Source organism: Saimiri boliviensis, chromosome 9 (genome assembly GCF_048565385.1).
Source record: "Saimiri boliviensis isolate mSaiBol1 chromosome 9, mSaiBol1.pri, whole genome shotgun sequence".
NCBI lineage: Eukaryota > Metazoa > Chordata > Mammalia > Primates > Cebidae > Saimiri > Saimiri boliviensis.
The window spans coordinates 52,787,654-52,806,869 of record NC_133457.1 but is presented as its reverse complement, the minus strand read 5'-3'; the positions used below and the strand labels follow the sequence as shown (position 1 = coordinate 52,806,869).

Sequence of the window (19,216 nt, the reverse complement as noted above, 5' to 3'; positions counted from 1 at the left end):
TGTGTGTTTCTTGGAATTAATATTTTTCTTCTAGGTTTAGTAATTTATTGACATACAGTTGTTCATAGTACTTATTTATAATCCTGTTTTAAATATCTGTAAGATCTGTAGAAGTGGCATTTCTGATTTTAGTTATTTGAGTATCTCTCGGTCTAGCTAAAGAGTTTTCAATTTTACTGATACCTTTAAATAACCACATTTTGGTTTTGTTGATTTCCTCTGTTTTTCTGTTTTCTTTTGTCTATATCTCTGCTCTAATTTTTATTATTTCCTTCTTTTAGCTTTGAGTTTAGTTTTTCTTTTCTAGTTCCATAAAATTAAATTGGTAATTTGAGATCTTTCTTCTTTTTTATGCTAGCTTTTAGGGCTATACATCTCCCTTTGAGCGTTGCTTTTGCTGCCTCCCATAGGTTTTGATATGTTGTGTTTTCATTGTCATTTATCTCATAGTACTGTCTAATCTTGTGAGATTTCTTTGTGACCTGTTGGTTTAAGAGAGTGTTAGTTGCCACACACTTGTTAATTTTCCAGTTTTCCTTTCTGTTACTAATTTCTAGGTTCATTCCATTGTGGATTGTGGTCAGAAAAGATATTTTGTATGACTTCAGTCTTAAATTTATTGAGGCTTTTTTTTTTTTTTTTTTTTTTTTTTTTTTAAATAGAGGCAGGGTCTTTGTTACCTAGGCTGGAGTGCAATAGCATGATCATAGCTCACTGCAGCCTTGAAGTCCTGGGCTCAAGCAATCTTCCCAACTCAGCTTTCTGAGTAGCTGGAACTACAGGTGTGCACCATCACACCTGGCGAATTATTTTATTTTATTTTTTATTTTTATAGAGACAAGGTCTCACTGTCTTGCCCAGGCTGCTGTCAAACTCCTGGGCTCAAGTGATGTCCCACCTTGGCCTCCCGAAATGTTGGAATTACAGGGTCGAGCCACTGTGCCTGGCCTATTGAGCCTTGTTTTGTGTCCTGCCATATGGCCTGTTTTGCAGAATAGTCCATGTACACTTGAGAAAAAAGTGTACTGTATTCTGCTTTTGTTTGATGGAATATTCTCTATATGTCTGTTAGGTCTAGTTGGTTTATAGTCCTGTTAAAGGCTTCTGCTTCCTTAATGATCTTTAATTTACTTTTGTCCCTCAAGGCCTCTGTTTCCTTAATGATCTTTCATTTACTTTTGTCCTTTACAGAAAGTGGGGTATTGATGTCTCCAAGTATACTGAACTGTTTATTTCCTTAATTCTGCCATTTTTTGCTTTATATGCCTTGAGGCTTTCTTGTTAGGTATGCATATATTTGTAGTTGTTATACTTCTTGATGGATTGATTCTTTTATCAATATACACTGTCCTTTGTCTTTAAGTCTATGTTGTGTGATACTTATTTATTTTTAGACAGAGTCTTGCTCTGTTGCCCAGGCTGGAATGCAGTGCCATGATCTCGGCTCACTGTAACCTCCTCCTCCTGGGTTAAAGTGATTCTCCTGCCTCAGCCTTCCGAGTAGCTGGGATTACAGGCACTTGCCATCATGCCTGGCTAATTTTTGGTATTTTTAATAGAGACAGAGTTTCACCGTGTTGATCATGCTGGTCTTGAACTCTTTTTTTTTTTTTTTTTTTGAGACGAAGTTTCACTCTTGTTACCCGGGCTGGAGTGCAATGGTGTGATCTTGGCTCACCGCAACCTCTGCCTCCTGGGTTCAGGCAATTCTCCTGCCTCAGCCTCCTGAGTAGCTGGAATTACAGGCATGTGCCACCATGCCCAGCTAATTTTTTGTATTTTTAGTAGAGACGGAGTTTCACCATGTTGACCAGGATGGTCTTGATCTCTTGACCTCGTGATCCACCCGCCTCGGCCTCCCAAAGTGCTGGGATTACAGGCCTGAGCCACCGTGCCCGGCGGTCTTGAACTCTTAACCTCAAGTTGTCCAGCTGCCTTGGCTTCCTAAAGTGCTGGGATTACAGGCCTGAGCCACCGTGCCCGGCGGTCTTGAACTCTTAACCTCAAGTTGTCCAGCTGCCTTGGCTTCCTAAAGTGCTGGGATTACAGGCATGAGCCACCGCACCCGGACTATGTTGTGTGATATTTATATGGCCACCCCCGCTTTCTTGGTTATCTTTTACATGGGATGTCTTCTTCCATCCTTTCATTTTCAAACCTATTTGCATCTTTGGATCTAAAGTGAGTGTCTTGCAGATAACAGAGTTCGATCATGTTATTTTTAATCCATTTACGTTTAAAGTAATATCTGATAAGGATTTCTGCTATTTTGCTGTTTTTTCCTTTTTTCTCTCAATTCTTCTATTACTGTCTTCATTTGTGATTTATTTTTCCTTTTTTTTTTTTTTTTTTTGGTTTTGAGATAGGGTCTTAACTGTCACCCAGGCTGGAGTGCCGTGGTGCAATTTCTGCCTCCCAGGTTCAAGCAGTGCTTGTGCCTCAGCTTCTCAAATCGCTGAGACTACAGGCTTATGCCACCATGCCTGGCTAATTTTTTGGTAGACATGAGGTCTCACCATGTTGGCCAGGCTGATCTCGAACTTCTGACCTCAAATGATCCGGCCACCTTGACCCCCAAAGTGCTGGGATTACAGGTGTGAGCCACTGTGCCTGGCCTATTTTTTCTGATATATTGTTTTATTACCCTTCTCATTTCTCTTTCAGTATTTCGTTTGTTTGTTTTTTCTTAGTGGTTACCCTGGGGATTACAATTAACATCTTAGCTTTTTTTTTTTAAATTTTGAGACAGAGTCTCGCTCTTGTTGCCCAGGCTAGAGTGCAGTGGCATGATCTCGGCTCACCGAAACCTCTGCCTCCTGAGTTCAAGGGATTCTCCTGCCTTAGCCTCTCGAGTAGCCGGGATTACAGGCACCCGCCACCACGCCCGGCTAATTTTTGTGTGTTTTTAGTAGAGACGGGGTTTCACCATGTTCGCTGGGATGGTCTTGATCTCCTGACCTTGTGATCCGCCCTCTTTGGCCTCCCAAAGTGCTGAGATTACAGGTGTGAGCCAGCATGCCCAGCACAACATCTTAGGTTTTTAACAATCATGTTTGAATTAATACCAGCTTAGTTTCAGTAGTATGCATAACTCTGCTCCTTTGCAGCTCCATCTTGGTATGTAACATCTTTACATATTAAATATATGCCCATTAACCTAGAATTGAAATTTTTGCTTTATCCATTTGTCTTTTAAATTATGTAGGAAAGAAAAGGAGAACTTACAAACAAAAACTGTAATACTACTGACTTCTATATTTATCTATGTAGCTACCTTTACATTGCTCTTTATTTCTTCATATGACTTCAAATTACTGTCCAGTGTTTTTTTATTTTAGTTTGGAGGATTCTCTTTAGCATTTCTTATAGCACAGGTCTAGTAGTGATGAATTCCTTTACTTTTTGTTTATTTGGGAATATCTTAAGTTCTCCTTCATTTTCGAAGGGCACTTTTCCTAATGTGGAATTCTTGGTTGGCTCTTTTTTTTTCCGCATCAGATTCTATCCCCTCCCCAGACCGTATTGCTGCTTATTGTGAGTGGTTATTGTTTGCTTGTTTAGTGACTTTTCTAAACTGTTTTTGTAAGGTCTATAATTCCTGGTCATGTGTGGCCACTGAAGTCTGTTTCATTTGCTTAGTAATCAGCTATCTAGTGTTTTGACAGAGTTTCCTTAAACACTTGGAGTCATCAACAACAACAAAAATCTCTCCTATCTTTGAAGATGGCTTTATGGCTTTATGGTCAAAGTACTCTTTGACCACTTAATGAAGCCATTTATAATTCTGCCTTAGCCTTTGCTTACTGTTTGCTCAAAGCCTGAAGATCAGCCAGGGTCAAAGCATAGGTCTTCTTGGGCCTTTCTTGGGCCTTTCCTGATTTTGTGTCCAGCCCTGGCCATGTGCACGTCCTTCTTGATTGGTAGACACATCCTTATTACCCCATATATATCTTTTCCCATCCCCTTTCCATCCAGGCTTTTCTGTCTGCCTGTTCCTTGTCCCAGTTGTTGTCCCTTGCCCCAGACTTCTGTATCAATTAAATAATTTTGGCAAAAACCACTCAGGAAGACTCCCTATCCCCTGGGAATGATCCAAGTCAGGCAAAGCCAAGGCAAGCCATTGCTCAGATCCTTAGGGAGCTGCCAGACAAGTAGAAACTAAAATCACAGTTATTTAAGATGTGTGTTGCTTCCTCTGGCATTAGGAGTGCAGGTTACTATCCACATAGCCATCACTGACTTGGGGTATGGGGAATAGTGAGCAGGCAATTTAGGATTCTATAGCACTCTGTTTACTACAAAACAGCAACTCCTTTATTCACTAAGCCTTGCCCTAGATTTTATTTATTTATTTCTAGATTCCAGAGTTCTGCAAAAGTTGAGTCTGACAGTATTTACCAGCTCATTAATTGCGTTAATTGCTTTTTGCAGGGACAGTGCCTTGGAGTTCCCTACTCTGCCATTTTTGGTGGTATCATCCCAAATGTGGGAATTTCTCAGAAGGTTATGATTAACCAAAAGTAAAAAAATTAGGAAGGAGGAAGTTGATTTATGGGTATAGAATATATTATTTTTATTTGGATATGAGTGTTGGGTTTGAAGTACTGATGGCACAATCTGTGGATGTCTAGTGACACCGGAATTGTAGTGTCTGAATTCCAGAAAGGTGTTAGAGCAAAGAGATCTGGGAACCTTCTGCACAGAAATTATAGAAAATGAAAGTGTATAATTTCCTTGGAATAGAGAAGAAGGTCAAGTATGGCATCTTGCAAAACACTTTCAACTAAGGATTTATTCATTTATTCATTTAGCAAACATTCCTTTGTTCCTATTACTGATGCATGTACTACTAAGCATTGGAGATAGAAAGGAATAAGATCTAGTTTTCTGCCCTCAGGAAGTTCATTTATACTTATATTAAGGAAGATAATTAAAGAAGCACAATGCAATGTCATAATAACAAGGTTAAAGGAGTCCAGACAGGGGCAAACGAGAATAGGTAATCAGGTCAGAAAAGAAAATAATAAATTTAGGGGAGTCAAAGAAGGAGAAAACATAATGGAGAGAGTGGGTTGTAATCTTGGTTGCTGCATAGAGAGTTCGAAAAGGCTGAGGACTCTGAAAGTTACTGATTTGGCTGTAAGGAGAGATGACATAAGAATGATTTTGGTTTTAATTGAGTAGTTTTGATAGAATGTTGCAGACAAAGGATCAGATTATAAAGAGTTAGGAGTGTGAGTGGTGAAAAAGTTGAGGGAAAAGAGAAAGACAGCTGTTAAAAGAGTGGTGTAGTTTATTCTATGGGAAAATTGGACAATTAGAGAAAAAATAAATTACCAAAATGTTACAGTTTAAAAGTTGAAGCAGAGTTAAAGTAAGTTCATTTTGGAGTTGAAAAGATTAGAGTGTGTTTTTAGACAATTGAAGGGGCTGAATAGGAAGGAAAACAAGGATGTTGAGTCCCAAAAGAGTCATGAAAGATACTATTAAGATCTTAGAAGAATCAGATCTTAGAAGATTTGGAGACTAGAGTGAAGAACGAGAGTGAGGATAATGAGAGTTTTGAGACAAAAGAAATTTGAGAAGTTTTACCTAGTGAAGCCTCTGTTTTCTAGGTAAAGTAGAACATAAAATTACACACTAAGACTTGGGCAGCAGTGAAAATGCCTGACAGAAGTTGATATGTTGATAGTACCATTTGATGATTTTGTCATTTCTTTCAACACACAGTATTAAGCATATACTGTGTGCTAAGCACTGTATGAAATCCTTGGGATTTTATCTGTAAACAAACAAAAATCCTTGCCCTTGTGGAGGTTACATGTGACTAGGGTAAGGGGAGAGAAACAAGTAAATAATATTTTTAAATAAACATATGAGGTAAATGGAGCTACCTGGGTCTGGGAACCAAGAAAGCAAATGGGAAGATAAGCCAGACATAACTGCAATTTTATATTGCATATCATATTCTAATTTAAGGTGGAAATAATTTTATTTCTATACAGCTCATTGTAAAATCTAGCTTGTTTAAACTAAGACAAGAAGAGTATGAGTATTTTGGAGCCTTTGTGTACTTAGATTGTGGCTATGAGAGAAATAATCTATATTTACATTTAAGAGAAAATTCATTAATTTAGGACAACTTTATAATTGTTATATAGTTATTTCAGGGCCTTTGACGAGAAAATATAAGGTGAACTGTCATAATAACTGAAATTAAATATTTATTTGTTTAACAAAAAGAGTATTTGTATCTCATTTCCAAAAAGATGATTTAACCACATACAGATTTGTTATGTTTAAAAGTTTAAATTAAAGTCTATATGGAGTTGAAAATCCCTTTGTAATTATGAATTTTTTTTTTTTTTTTGGGTGATTGTTTTATATTCTCTTCTCATGGTACTGTTTGATTTAAACAGGCATTGGAAAAGTGAAAAGAAAACCTAGTGTGCCAGATTCTGCATCTCCTGCTGATGATAGTTTTGTTGATCCAGGGGAACGTCTCTATGACCTCAACATGCCCGCTTATGTGAAATTTAACTACATGGCTGAGAGAGAGGATGAATTATCATTGATAAAGGGGACAAAGGTGATCGTCATGGAGAAATGCAGTGATGGGTGGTGGCGCGGTAGCTACAATGGACAAGTTGGATGGTTCCCTTCAAACTATGTAACTGAAGAAAGTGACAGTCCTTTGGGTGACCATGTGGGTTCTCTGTCAGAGAAATTAGCAGCAGTCGTCAATAACCTAAATACTGGGCAAGTGTTGCATGTGGTACAGGCTCTTTACCCATTCAGCTCATCTAATGATGAAGAACTTAATTTTGAGAAAGGAGATATAATGGATGTTATTGAAAAACCTGAAAATGACCCAGAGTGGTGGAAATGCAGGAAGATCAATGGTATGGTTGGTCTAGTACCAAAAAACTATGTTACCATTATGCAGAATAATCTGTTAACCTCAGGTTTGGAACCATCACCTCCACAGTGTGATTACATTAGGCCTTCACTCACTGGAAAGTTTGCTGGCAATCCTTGGTATTATGGCAAAGTCACCAGGCATCAAGCAGAAATGGCATTAAATGAGAGAGGACATGAAGGGGATTTCCTCATTCGTGATAGTGAATCTTCGGTAAGTTGATTTTCAGAGGCAAATACAAATAGAGCTCTGGGTATTTAAAGAAAGAGAAATGGGGAGGTTAAGTGGCTTCCCTAAAGTTAACCAGGTAACAAGCTGGGACATAACATAAGCGTAAATGTTTCAAAGTTAAAGTTAGCATTCTTTCTAGCTATATATTCTGAATAAAAGAGAGCTGTGGCAGTGATGCTGCACACTGGATTATTTGGTCTTGTCTAGTTCTGTTGATTTTGCATTCCTGAGATATTTTCTGTTGCATTAAACTAAATGGACAAAATGGAACATTGGCTTCTTCATTGAGAATAGAATAATACTATAGATTAAATTAGGAAACATTAAAAAATTGCTATTGGATGAATGTGTAAGAAGATAGTCACTGTAGTCCTTATGACATTGGAAATCCCTGAATTAAGAAAAATTGATACTACGTTTCTTCATAAATTGGTTACTTGGAAGTTGGAATACACCTTTATTTTATTATTATTTATTTTTTTTGGAGTGCAATAGCACAATCTTGACTCACTACAACCTCTGCCTCCCAGGTTCAAGGATTCTCCTGCCTCAGCCTCCTGAGTAGCTGGGATTGCAGGCACACGCCACCACACCCGGCTAATGTTTATATTTTTAGTAGAGATGGGGTCTCCCCAAGTTGGTCAGGCTGGTCTTGAACTCCTGACTTGTGATCTACCCGCCTCAGCCTCCCAAAATGCTGATAATACAGGTGTGAGCCACTGCGCCAGGCTGGAATACACTTCTATAATAACCTCAAAAACCTATTTTAATGCTGTGTTTGAAATGCATTTGTGAAAAAAAAAAGAAAAAAAAAAGAAATGCATGTGTTGAGTCCCAAAAGAGTCATTATATTGCAATGCTAGTAAACAGTAAAACTATAAAACCATAAAAATTGAAAAATAATATGGTTTTGTGGTCTCTTTTAGATACTGTGTAGGCTATTAGAATTTGATGACACTCATTTTCCTTAAAAATGGCATTTTTCCTTGATAAAAGATAACACTACTTTTCCACGTATTAAATCATTATTAATCTTGGCTTTGTGTGAGTATATTTGTACAAAAGTGAATGTGTAATTGCACCAAATGTTGAAAGAAAGAAAATGTGTGGAGGTGGGGTGTGGTTGGGAGAGAGATTAATTCAACTTCCTGATGTGAATTTCTGGAAAATGGGACCTGTACCTAATCCCTCAGAAAAGCAGTTGGTTGGTAGTAAGGAAGAGTGATGACATCCATTTTGTTAGATGTTTGATCTGGCTCACTGTTTGAAACTTAGGGAGTAATTGTAGAAAAAGAGGCTTTGGGGATTGATATAGACTATAACAAAAAACATATACCAAATTTAAAAGAAAGTAGCTTGAATGCAGAATTGTGTGTATTTGCTTGTGGGTAATTGAGCATAGATATTAGACAAAAATACAATATGTACCATTATTTGTAACAGTATACTTTTTAAGGTTAGCGGTCTCAAGTAGGCATATTTTGCTTAGCCTTTACAATGTTTTTTAAACATTTAAATTTACTGCTAATATTTAAATATTAGGATATTTATTTTAAAAATTCAGGCTTTAGACTTATTTATTATAAAAATTTAGACCATTTAAAATTGGAAGGACTACCAACATTGAGATCCTGTTCCTTCAAGGCAACAATCACAGCTGATAAGTCACCACTTTCTTTAGATTGGGCGCGGGGAAAAGAATACATTATTCTTTTGGCTCTTCTTGTAGGCATTTGAGTTTGTGGCCTCTCCTTAAAGTTTAGATTAATTCTCATTTGTGTGTTTCTCATTGTTGAGAAATCAGCCTGTTATCCTGAAGACAGATACCGTTAGTCACACATTGAAAAGGGGTTGGGTGGATATCTTAGACTTTCTCATGTGTTTCTCCAGTAGTCAGGAGAGAAGGATAGCTCTTGTTCTTCAAATATTTAACTAAAGGAGGATTTGCTGTGAGTGTCTGCTGTTGGAGACGTGAGTGTTAAGAGACTTTTGATTATGCAGGTTTGAATCCTGGCTCTGTTGTTAACTAGATGGATGATACTGGCCAAGTTATTAATAGCTTCTCTGAGACTCAGTTTTCTCATCTGTAAAAAGAGTTTGTTTTGAGGAGTGAAAGAGATAATCTATGTAAATAAGTTATCATGGTGCCTAGAACTTAGTAAGTGCTTAAGTTTTAGCTTTTAGTTTAATATAAAATTACTGGTAGATGGCTTTCAGATGTTTACTATATGTATTTTTTTTTCTCTTTTAGCCAAATGATTTCTCAGTATCACTAAAAGCACAAGGGAAAAACAAGCATTTTAAAGTCCAACTAAAAGAAACTGTCTACTGCATTGGGCAGCGCAAATTCAGCACCATGGAAGAACTTGTAGAACATTACAAAAAGGCACCAATTTTTACAAGTGAACAAGGAGAAAAATTATATCTTGTCAAGCATTTATCATGATACTGCTGACCAGAAGTGACTGCCGCATAGCTGTAATTTAACGTGTAATTGAAGACTGAGAAAATGTTGAGTCCAGTTGTGCTTGATTGGAAATTGCTGTTTCTAACTCATATGAGAATGACTATAATAATATTTTTATTATAACTCAGCCCATACATATATACTATGTATGCAGTGCATCTGCATAAAACAATTCCTTATCCTTGGTCTTCTGTTTTGTTTTCTTCTTTGCTGTTTTGGCTTTGCTTCTAATATTACTGTTTTGTATTTTGGAAAAAAAAAAATCAAATAATGCAGATCAGAATCTTTATATGGAAGAAATCCTTTATTGCCTTTCTTTTATTTCCTTGTAAAGGCACCCTGTTAGTTCTGTTATGATCTCTCTTTATATAAAATTATTATATCTATATATGACATATGCTAAAATAAATTTCTTGGAGAGTTAATCTTTTCTGTGACTAAATAGCAATAATAAATGGAAAATTAGAAATTATTTCCAGGTATTATATTTGTCACAGGCCATTGTAACCAAGTATATTGTGTCTGCCATGATTTTTAAAAATTCATTATCTTCAGTCATAGAGCAAGACACATGAGACATAGGTTAGAAAACATGTTGTACAATTTTAATTTACAACTGTTAGAAACAAAAATCACTAAAGTCTTCATTTTTTTTTTCCAGTGCTTCTCCCTCATCTGATTATTCAAGAAAACAAAACAATCTCTGAGATACTTAGCTTTTCTTCTTTACTTTTTTATTTATTTATTTATTTATTTTGAGATAGGTTCTTACTCTGTTGCCAGGCTGGAGTGCAGTGGCGCCATCTTTGCTCACTGAATCCCTGGTTCAAGCGATTCTCCTGCTTCAGCTTCCTGAGTAGTTGGGATTACTTGGATTACTGGTGTGTGCCATCATACCCAGCTAATTTTTGTATTTTTGGTAGAGATGAGGTTTCACCATGTTGGCCAGGATGCTCTTGATATCTTGACCTCATGATTTGCCCCTCAGCCTCCCAAAGGTGCTGGGATTACAGGCGTGAGCCACCATGCCCGGCCTAGCTTTTCAAACTGTAAATAGATGCTCTAGTGTTATATTTTTTTTCTTTATCCCTCTTGTATTATTTTAGCAAAGCATCTTGTATTAGGACATGTTATATTTATGTCAATGTGAAATAAGTTACAGCCAAGTTTTGCAAAAATAGGAAACAGTGAGATACGTGGTTTTTTTCTCCTCACTAAATATCAGTAATTGTCAGGAATAGTATTACCTATTTTCATTTCCTCTTCAGCTTTGAGTTTTGTTATCTGGACACTAAAACTGATGTATACCTGAGAGGAAAAAATAAAATGTGCTCATGGTTAGGGAAAATTACATTATTTTTAATTTTTTTTTTTCTTTTTTAACAAGTAGGAATTTGGGTGTATGGTTGAGAGGCTAATCTACTTCTGTAACAGGCCGTAGAAGAAAACCAGTTGGATTTTATGGTAATAACTTGTACCCTTATTATTCTGGAGGCTTAAGTTTAAGCAAGTAGCCATCAGTATTTTAATTGAAAAATACTAAAGCCACATAACTGAGGAGGATGTCATGATACTTTCAACAAATTCCTTAATGCTGCCTAAGCATATGGATCTTTTAATTATTTGCTGGTTATAAACAGATATCTATTACACCAGAATTACTGATGGCAAAATTGTGTAACTTGTAAATATTTTTCATCAATGTGTTAAATATTATTTAAATCTTAAAATCATTTAAAGACTTAATGTTGCCACTGGGTGGCAGCCATGGCTTCTCTCATGGCAACAGAAGTGAACAAATATAATTAAGACAAATTTGCATTTCTATTGCATCTGCTTTTAAAACATTTTAGTTCGTATTCCATTATTTTTCTAGATCAGTACTCCTTTGTTTATTAAGGGTAATTATTAGTAGGTAAGTTTTTCATGGAAATGAAAATCATGTATACCTATCTTCTCTTTGCCATAAAATCAAATGCATATAAATTGAGGAAAACTGTTTAAATGGCTGTAGGATGACTAGGTAGTAAACATCATCTTAATTTTTAACATATATTTGATGATGCTTTCCTTTTATTCACTGTTATGTTTCTGGGTTTTTCCCAGTCTTATGAAAAAAAAATATGTTTGTAAAAAGAGAACAATTAACTACTTTGCATCACAGACATGAACTATTTATAGTAAACTCCACTGAGCTGATACTAATAGAGCAGACTTTTGAGAAAGTAGGAATGTAGCACTGGAAACAATGCATATTTCTGTTCCATAATTATGTTTATTGTAGCTATAGAGCTCCCAGATAACCCATGTGTACCAGTAATATCTATTAGTGTGCTCTTATTATGGTATAAAAACCTCACTGGAAGCTTATTTTCTACTTAAATATTTTACCAGTTTTTAAAAGTCTTAAACCAATGCTTACACCAGTGACTGTTTTTATAATGCTTGAAGTAATTTTAAGAACTGAAACAACCATAGAAAACATCTAAATAGGTAGATAGTAATAATAATACTTGTATTAGAAACCAAGTTTCCTGATTCCCAGTCTGGTGTCTATATCATGACACACTACCCTATGTATGCTCGGTTTTAGAGTAGGAGGAGAGTCCTGGGAAGAGCAATATTACAGAAGTTTTCTTCCACATGAGGAATATGCTTAATTGCAAATTTAAATACACGTAACAGATGTAACCCTGCCTAACCCACTTCTACAAATAACTTCTCCAAAATCTTGGAAGAAGGTCTTTTAGAACATTATATAAGCTTTATAACAAAAACCGTTGCCATTGTGTCCCTTATTTAGTCATAAATCCTTAGGATTTAGCTGAATATATACTCACACATGTATACTACACATATATCACTATACAGTTACCACATGCACCTTGCACTATTAGAGACAAATAATATCACTAAACAAAATAGGAAGGCTTAATGCCATCTATTGCCATTGCTAGAATAATTAAAAGGCCTCGCAGATGAGCAACTTGAGTTGTTAGAATAAGGTCGTTCTTGTAGAATATGGCCCCCTTATCTTTAGCAGTGCACATGGTGAAAAATTCAAACAGTAAAAGTATCCACCTTTGAAGTAAAAATACAGAGACGAATCTCTAAAACATTTTATTTGGGAAGCAAGAATTGCAATTCAGGGCATATACACAGAATGAGTAGTTTTTAGTATATCCAAAGAACAGAGAAAGTTGAGAGTTTTATTATAAAGAGAAATGTTACTTCCATTTTGAAAGAAAACTCTTTGGCTCTATAGAAGTTTTTGGGAGTTGGCAAGCTCTGATTGGTGTGTGACAGTGGTAGGTAAAACCAGTCTTAGAGCCACAGCACCTACTAGGTAAAACTGGTCTTAGGGTTTACAGCAGGCTCTTTAAGTAGCCAGACTTGTGAAAAACTGAGTTCTTGGAGCAGCTGCTATGTCCTCTGAGTGCTTTTCCCCCCAGCATTAACTGATTTGGTTGGGTATGACAAGAACCCTTATCCCCCTAGTTGAGATCTCCAGATGCAGTTTACTCTCCTATTTTTCCTGAAACATGGAAAGTTTTGGGTTTGGAATCTGGAAATCATCATATTTTCAGAAATACTCAGTTACATTGTCCAAATCAGTAAATTAGGAGTGTGGCATTACAGTACTCTCTTAAGTTTTCCGTTTTAATACTTAGCTAGAAGATGTTAAGGGGTCCTTTATAATCTTGCATTTATATAGATCTTTTAACTTTCCAAATGGCTTCACAATCAAGGTCACTTTTTTCTTGAAGAACATTTGATGCAGGATAGATGCTATCTTAATTTTATGTTTTGAACAGCACCCTTTTTTTTTTTTTGAGACGGAGTTTCGCTCTTGTTACCCAGGTTGGAGTGCAATGGCGCGATCTCGGCTCACCGCAACCTCCGCCTCCTGGGTTCAGGCAATTCTCCTGCCTCAGCCTCCTGAGTAGCTGGGATTACAGGCACGCACCACTATGCCCAGCTAATTTTTTGTATTTTTAGTAGAGACGGGGTTTCACCATGTTGACCAGGATGGTCTCGATCTCTTGACCTCGTGATCCACCCACCTCGGCCTCCCAAAGTGCTGGGATTACAGGCTTGAGCCACCGCGCCCGGCCGAACAGCACCCTTTTAAAAAAAGAATGCCAAATTACTGTTTCTGGAGAGAGACATTGTTAGAAGCATTGGCTTGCTACTCAGTTCTGGTAGGCTGGTTCTGTTAGTGTTTAGCAAGTTTTTGTGACTCAATTCTCTGCTATCTTTTAAACACTTGACAGACTGGCTTGATATGTATTTTCCACACCCTAATTTCTTGCTGTTACATGATCTAAACCAAATAATTCAGGAGCCGAAATGTTTATTTCTAGTTTACTAATGAGGTGCACCTTTTATCTGAAAGTATACAACAATTTGCTGAGACTTGTTTAATGAGTAGAACCTAAGTTGGACTTGGTGGGGTTTTGAACAGAGGAGGAGTTTCAGCTATCAGCCACCATGTTCACAGAGGGAAATGTTTTATAAATTAGTGTCTTTGAGTGTTTTCTGATGGGTTAAATTAGATTTCTGAGGTGGTTGCTTTGAACAAATTTCTGTGCTCAGATAATTGATATCTTAGACTATGAAGAAACTTTTCAGATAGATAGTCTTTGTGAAATTATTGAGACAAAAAGGTGAATTCCAGAATGGGACTGTTGTGTTGTCTATTTTAGGCTAAACACAGGAGTTGTTATTAAGTTGATATTTTTGAGTACTTATGAAGGAAAAGTAGTAATCCTTGAATAAGGATGGTTTCTCTTGGAGAAGTAATGTAAAACTTGATGTTCTATAGACTTAATAGACAAGGGGATGTTATAGAGAACAAATAAATCAGGGCATACGACAATGTCAAGAGGAAATTTTTTTTGAACTGTTAATCTCTCTGTATATGATTGTTTAAGTAGTTTTTGCAGATACTCATAATCAATTTATTCGACTCGGCTCACATATTTTGTTGCTGAGCTGAGACTGTTTAGTAATGGAAAAGAAAATGGAGAAAGTTTTCATAAATTTCATAAAATTTGTATTTTAGTGATGTAATACCTAATGGAGAAGAGCTCTGAATTAAAATATTAAAATAGAGCACGATGAGGGTTGAAGAGTGAGGGTGAGGGTGTTAATTAATATAGGCCAATAAAAAGAGGCCTCTGATAAAATTGACCTTTGAGCATACTGTGTGCTCCACTTAATAGAATCATTGATGACGAGGAGCAACCAGTGACTGAGTAAAATACAGCAACCAAAATCACTTGAAAATTATGTAGAGCGTCACTATTATAGAGCTTTGTTTCTGGTTTTCAGATTTTAAATGTGCCTAAAATGATATTTGTTTTATTGAAATGTGGAACATTTAATTACGGAAGGCTATTCTGAATAAACCCTGATTCTCCATCTTAAAAGGAGTTTTTTTGGGGGAAGTCAGATAGAAAACAATAATTACAGAAAGAGGATAGTTTGGCCAACTTAGCTCTAATTAATCACACCCTAAGGAAACCCTGGAGGTTAAATTCCTCATGACCAGACAATAAACATTTGGGGGAGGAAATTGAAATACTGAAGTGTTTAGAAGGGAAAAAGGAATGCAGGAGCCCTGAAAACTAAGAGTCCAAAAGTGTGTAGAAATTCCACCTGGAACAGACTCGGTGGAAGCATGAATTAGAAGTCCAAGACAAGAGGAATTCCGGTATTTAAATTCCCTGTGTTACTTCTAGACAGAAAAAATTGGGACAGTTTCAACAAAGCTATTTAAGAATCTTAATGCACACTATTCTGTGTTAAGTAGGGGAAAGGAAGGTTACTGGAATGTAGTAGTTGTCCACATAGTTCATTCCAGGACACAGGGCCTATCCTGGACTTGCACAACCCTAAGAGTGAGTGCCTCAGATTTTGCACCCTTAGGTGCTTTCCTTAATTTTAGTCCTGGCCCTGCAAGGCACAGAGATCTTAGGGGTCTCTTTGGCCACAAAACTTCCCATCCCTCCCCATTGCCTCTACCTTTTCATAAAAGCCTTTTCTCTGCTTGCTTTTCCTTCCATAATTAAATATCAGAGATTTAAGTGTGAAATAGTATAATAGAGGAAAAAGAATCCTATTTCGGAACTGTACCTGCTTATAGGAAATAGGTCTATTCTTCCAGCGGTTTATCTTCTGACATAGATGATCCTCCAACTCTGTGGAAGGCACCACGAATTAACCTGAGAAGTGCAGGAAACAGGATAGAGAATAGTTTGGTTTTGGCATGTTGCACAGACAAGACATTTTAACTTCTCTTTCTATGGAAGAGCACCTCAAAGCCAGAAGAGAAAGGGAAAATCAGTGTCAGGGATTGTCCAGGAATGTTAGGAGCTAGCGGGTGAGGTACAGCCCTCCAGAAGTCCTCACCCAATGATACAGCCCAGGCAGAGGTGGGTGGTCTGAGTTACTGGGTCATGACCCAGGCTTGAAAAGGATTACTGTTCAAAAACTATCACAGGCAGATGGCATTATCTCTCAGCACCCTTTGAGGTGAGGTGTGCTGAACCCAGGGCAGACTCTGCAATGGCTTATGAAGGATTGGCAGGCAGTACTGTCTTACCAGAGTGTGGCAGTGCTGGACAGGAGTATCTTGACAGGGACCCATGAGCAGGTGGAGCTAACTATCCATCTTAACACTTCAAAGTTTGGTGAACAACTCTTCTTCCCCAACAGCATAGCTAAATGAGTCTTACTCGTTTTTCCATTTTCTCCTTGTACTTTGCTTTTCATCCTCTTAATTCAGTCTATATGCCCCTCTGCCTTTTCATCCTTGCTCATATCAGAAGGAATGCTGAATGGTGTGCATCTCTCCCCCTCCTACCTGTGTCTAACTGGTACAGCCTTGGAACCACATATTGAGGTCTGCCTATTTCCTAAAGCCTTTGCTAATCTGTTGGATCACTTCTCTGTGTCCTTCAGACACTTTGAAGCATTCCTTTGATGTTGACTGGGAAGCACTTAAGGTGAGTGAACAAAGCTTGGAGTTTCACAGACCTCGGTTGGAATTCCTGTTCCATCCCTGACTAGCTCTGTAACCTACAGTAAGTTCTATTTCCCTGAGCCCTATGTCTTCCCCTGAAAAGTGGAGAATCAAATCATATCTTACCTTGCAAGTCTGTTGTATTATATATGGACATGTATATAGAGTGTAGAAACCCTTTAGGACAATTCCTGGCAGATAGTAGATATCCAGCACCCATTGGCTTATATTGTTAACTTTTGACATGCTGGAACTGTGAGCAGAAGTGAACTTGGAGGAGAGGAATCAGGAAGCCAAGATGGAGAACAAAGGTAAGATTGGGGACAGACATTGAGACCATGAAGCACTCTTAAGAGCAGCAGTGAGAGACTGTACAAGCAGCTAGTGACCAGAGGTCAAAGCACAGATGTGGCCACTGACTTAACAGTGATGGGATCAAGGAAAATATGCACCAAGTTTTCTTGACCATGATGTGGTAAAAAGATACATAACAAATGTTTATTGTATGCTTTTCACAACAGCCCTAAGTCAGGTGCTATTATAATAGTTCCAATTTTCAGGTGAAAATCGTAAGGCAGATAGTTTAAATGACTTCCCTAAAAAAACACAGCTAAAAAGTTGACACCAATCAACCTGAGACAAAGATTATTTACATACGAGAGACTCCCCTGCCCATATAAGCATCTAAGTTGAAATGTCTCAAGCTGAACATATGCAGCCTTTTTCTATAGCACTCCCAATCCTGCCTGTCCTGACCACACTCCACCCACTTCATTATTTCACTTGAGGTGCTGCCATCCACCCAGTTACCCAAACTCAGAACCTGAAAGTCATGTTTGGCTCCTCCTCCCCAGCCCGCCTAATCCACTCTATTCAGCAGCTGTCAGTTCTACCTTCTTTATCTTTTGAATTTGGTCATTTCTCTCTACAGACATGAGAAACCTAGTGGAGGCCAACAATGTCTCTCACCTAGATCACTTCTGTAGCTCCCTCATGGCTCTCCTGCCTTCAGTCTTCCCCCCATCCCCGTGCTGTTTTCTCCACCCTAGCCACAAACTTTTTAAAGCTCAAATGCAGCGAATGACATGACCATATTTGAGCTTTGAACCCTTCCTTTGACCTTCATTGCTCTCGGGAGAAATTTCAAGCTCCGCAACAAAGCATTCAAAACGCTGTAGAATCCTGTTTCTGTCTGCTATTGAGCCCCAATTCTCACCATTTCAATCTTGTTCTCCTGTTGCACCAAAATTCTTTGTGTCTTGAAAACAACATTCCCGACGTTTTTTTTTTTTTTCCTGTTTAATACGTAGTCCTGGAGTCACCTCCTCCAGGAAGCTTTCTGTGATCATACAGGCTGGGTTAGATGTTTCTTAGTGATCCTCTTTTCCCTTATGAATATTGCTGTCACTTCATTTAAAAAATTGATTTATGATTATTCTCATGTCCATCTTCTCCACTAGTTCGGAAGTTCTTGTCGAGGGAATGGACTTGAATTCCCAAGAACTAGCACATAATAGGCCTTCATTGAATGTTTCTTGAATGGATAAATAAATGACCAACTTTCCTAAGGTTACATTATAAGTCCTGAAACTTGAACCAAAATACATTTTACTCTAGAACTCATGTTTATACCACTATTGTATTTGCACATTAGGATGGTTAAAATCCTTCAAGGGCTAAATTTTAAGGGGCTAAATCCTATCATAAGGGTTTTCTTCCACCTCTTGAAATTAGTTTTAATTTTTCAGTAATACATTTACATGACTCAGTAATCAAACGATGCACAAAAATATTTCGTCCAAAGTCTTGTTCCCATTTTTCTCTTCTACTTTTCCAATTCCCACTTTCTCTGACCCAAGGTAACCAATCTTGTTCATTTCTTATATCTTCTTTCAGCTTTTCTTTTTGCAAATGCATGCACATGTGAAGCTATATATTCTTCTTTACCTCCGTACTTTTAGAAAGGTATTTAAATTTTTTTCAAATAGCTCTGCTTTTTCTGAAGTGGGTTTGTATTAGAAAAAAGAGCTTGTCAGTAGCCAGCTTGAATGAACTCGCAGAGAGAAACTTGGAAGAGGACAGCTATTCAATGAGGGAGGGAGATAATCCTGCCTGCTCACTGACTTCTGGGGATGCACAGGGTCCTCCAGGACAGAGCCTGTGGTCTGGGTATCGCTCATAGGCAGATTCCCAAGCTCCCTAAAGTTACATTTTCTCTGGAACTCTCCTAGGCCACTCCCCCATGATGCAATATCTGGGTTTGGGCAGAAAGGAGGGTGCTTCCAAGCCCGCCTTTTCAGAGCTTCCTGGGCTGGTTCCAGAACAATTCGAGCTTCACTGAGACTCGGACCTCAGCTCCAACATTTGTATTCTGAAGAAAGACAGCTGAGATGGACAGAATACTTCATTCTGGAAAGAAACAATGTTCCAGGTCAAACTGAATCTACCAAGTGCAGACTTTCACAATGGTTCTAGAAGAAGTCTGGACAAGTCGTTTCATGTGGTTTGTCTATGCATTGATTCCATGTTTGTGCACAGGTAAGTATGAATTAGAATACATCCAATAGTTCGG

General features: G+C 37.7%; 2 protein-coding genes across 6 annotated transcripts in view; both read left to right on the top strand.

The window, feature by feature from the left end:
* NCK1 (NCK adaptor protein 1) overlaps nucleotides 1–10,042 on the top strand; it is a 79,283-nt gene extending 69,241 nt beyond the window's left edge. For all 5 annotated transcript variants that reach the window (XM_003930958.4, XM_074405876.1, XM_010341582.3 and 2 more), the window contains 2 exons: nucleotides 6,420–7,132; nucleotides 9,402–10,042. In XM_003930958.4, the coding sequence (XP_003931007.2) occupies nucleotides 6,420–7,132; nucleotides 9,402–9,596 (908 nt within the window). In that variant the 3' untranslated portion in view covers nucleotides 9,597–10,042. The remainder of the gene's footprint in view (nucleotides 1–6,419; nucleotides 7,133–9,401) is intronic.
* A 1,368-nt stretch (nucleotides 10,043–11,410) lies between these two features.
* IL20RB (interleukin 20 receptor subunit beta) overlaps nucleotides 11,411–19,216 on the top strand; it is a 40,046-nt gene continuing 32,240 nt past the window's right edge. The window contains exon 1 of the mRNA XM_003930956.4: nucleotides 11,411–19,182. Within this exon, the coding sequence (XP_003931005.3) occupies nucleotides 19,110–19,182 (73 nt within the window). The 5' untranslated portion in view covers nucleotides 11,411–19,109. The remainder of the gene's footprint in view (nucleotides 19,183–19,216) is intronic.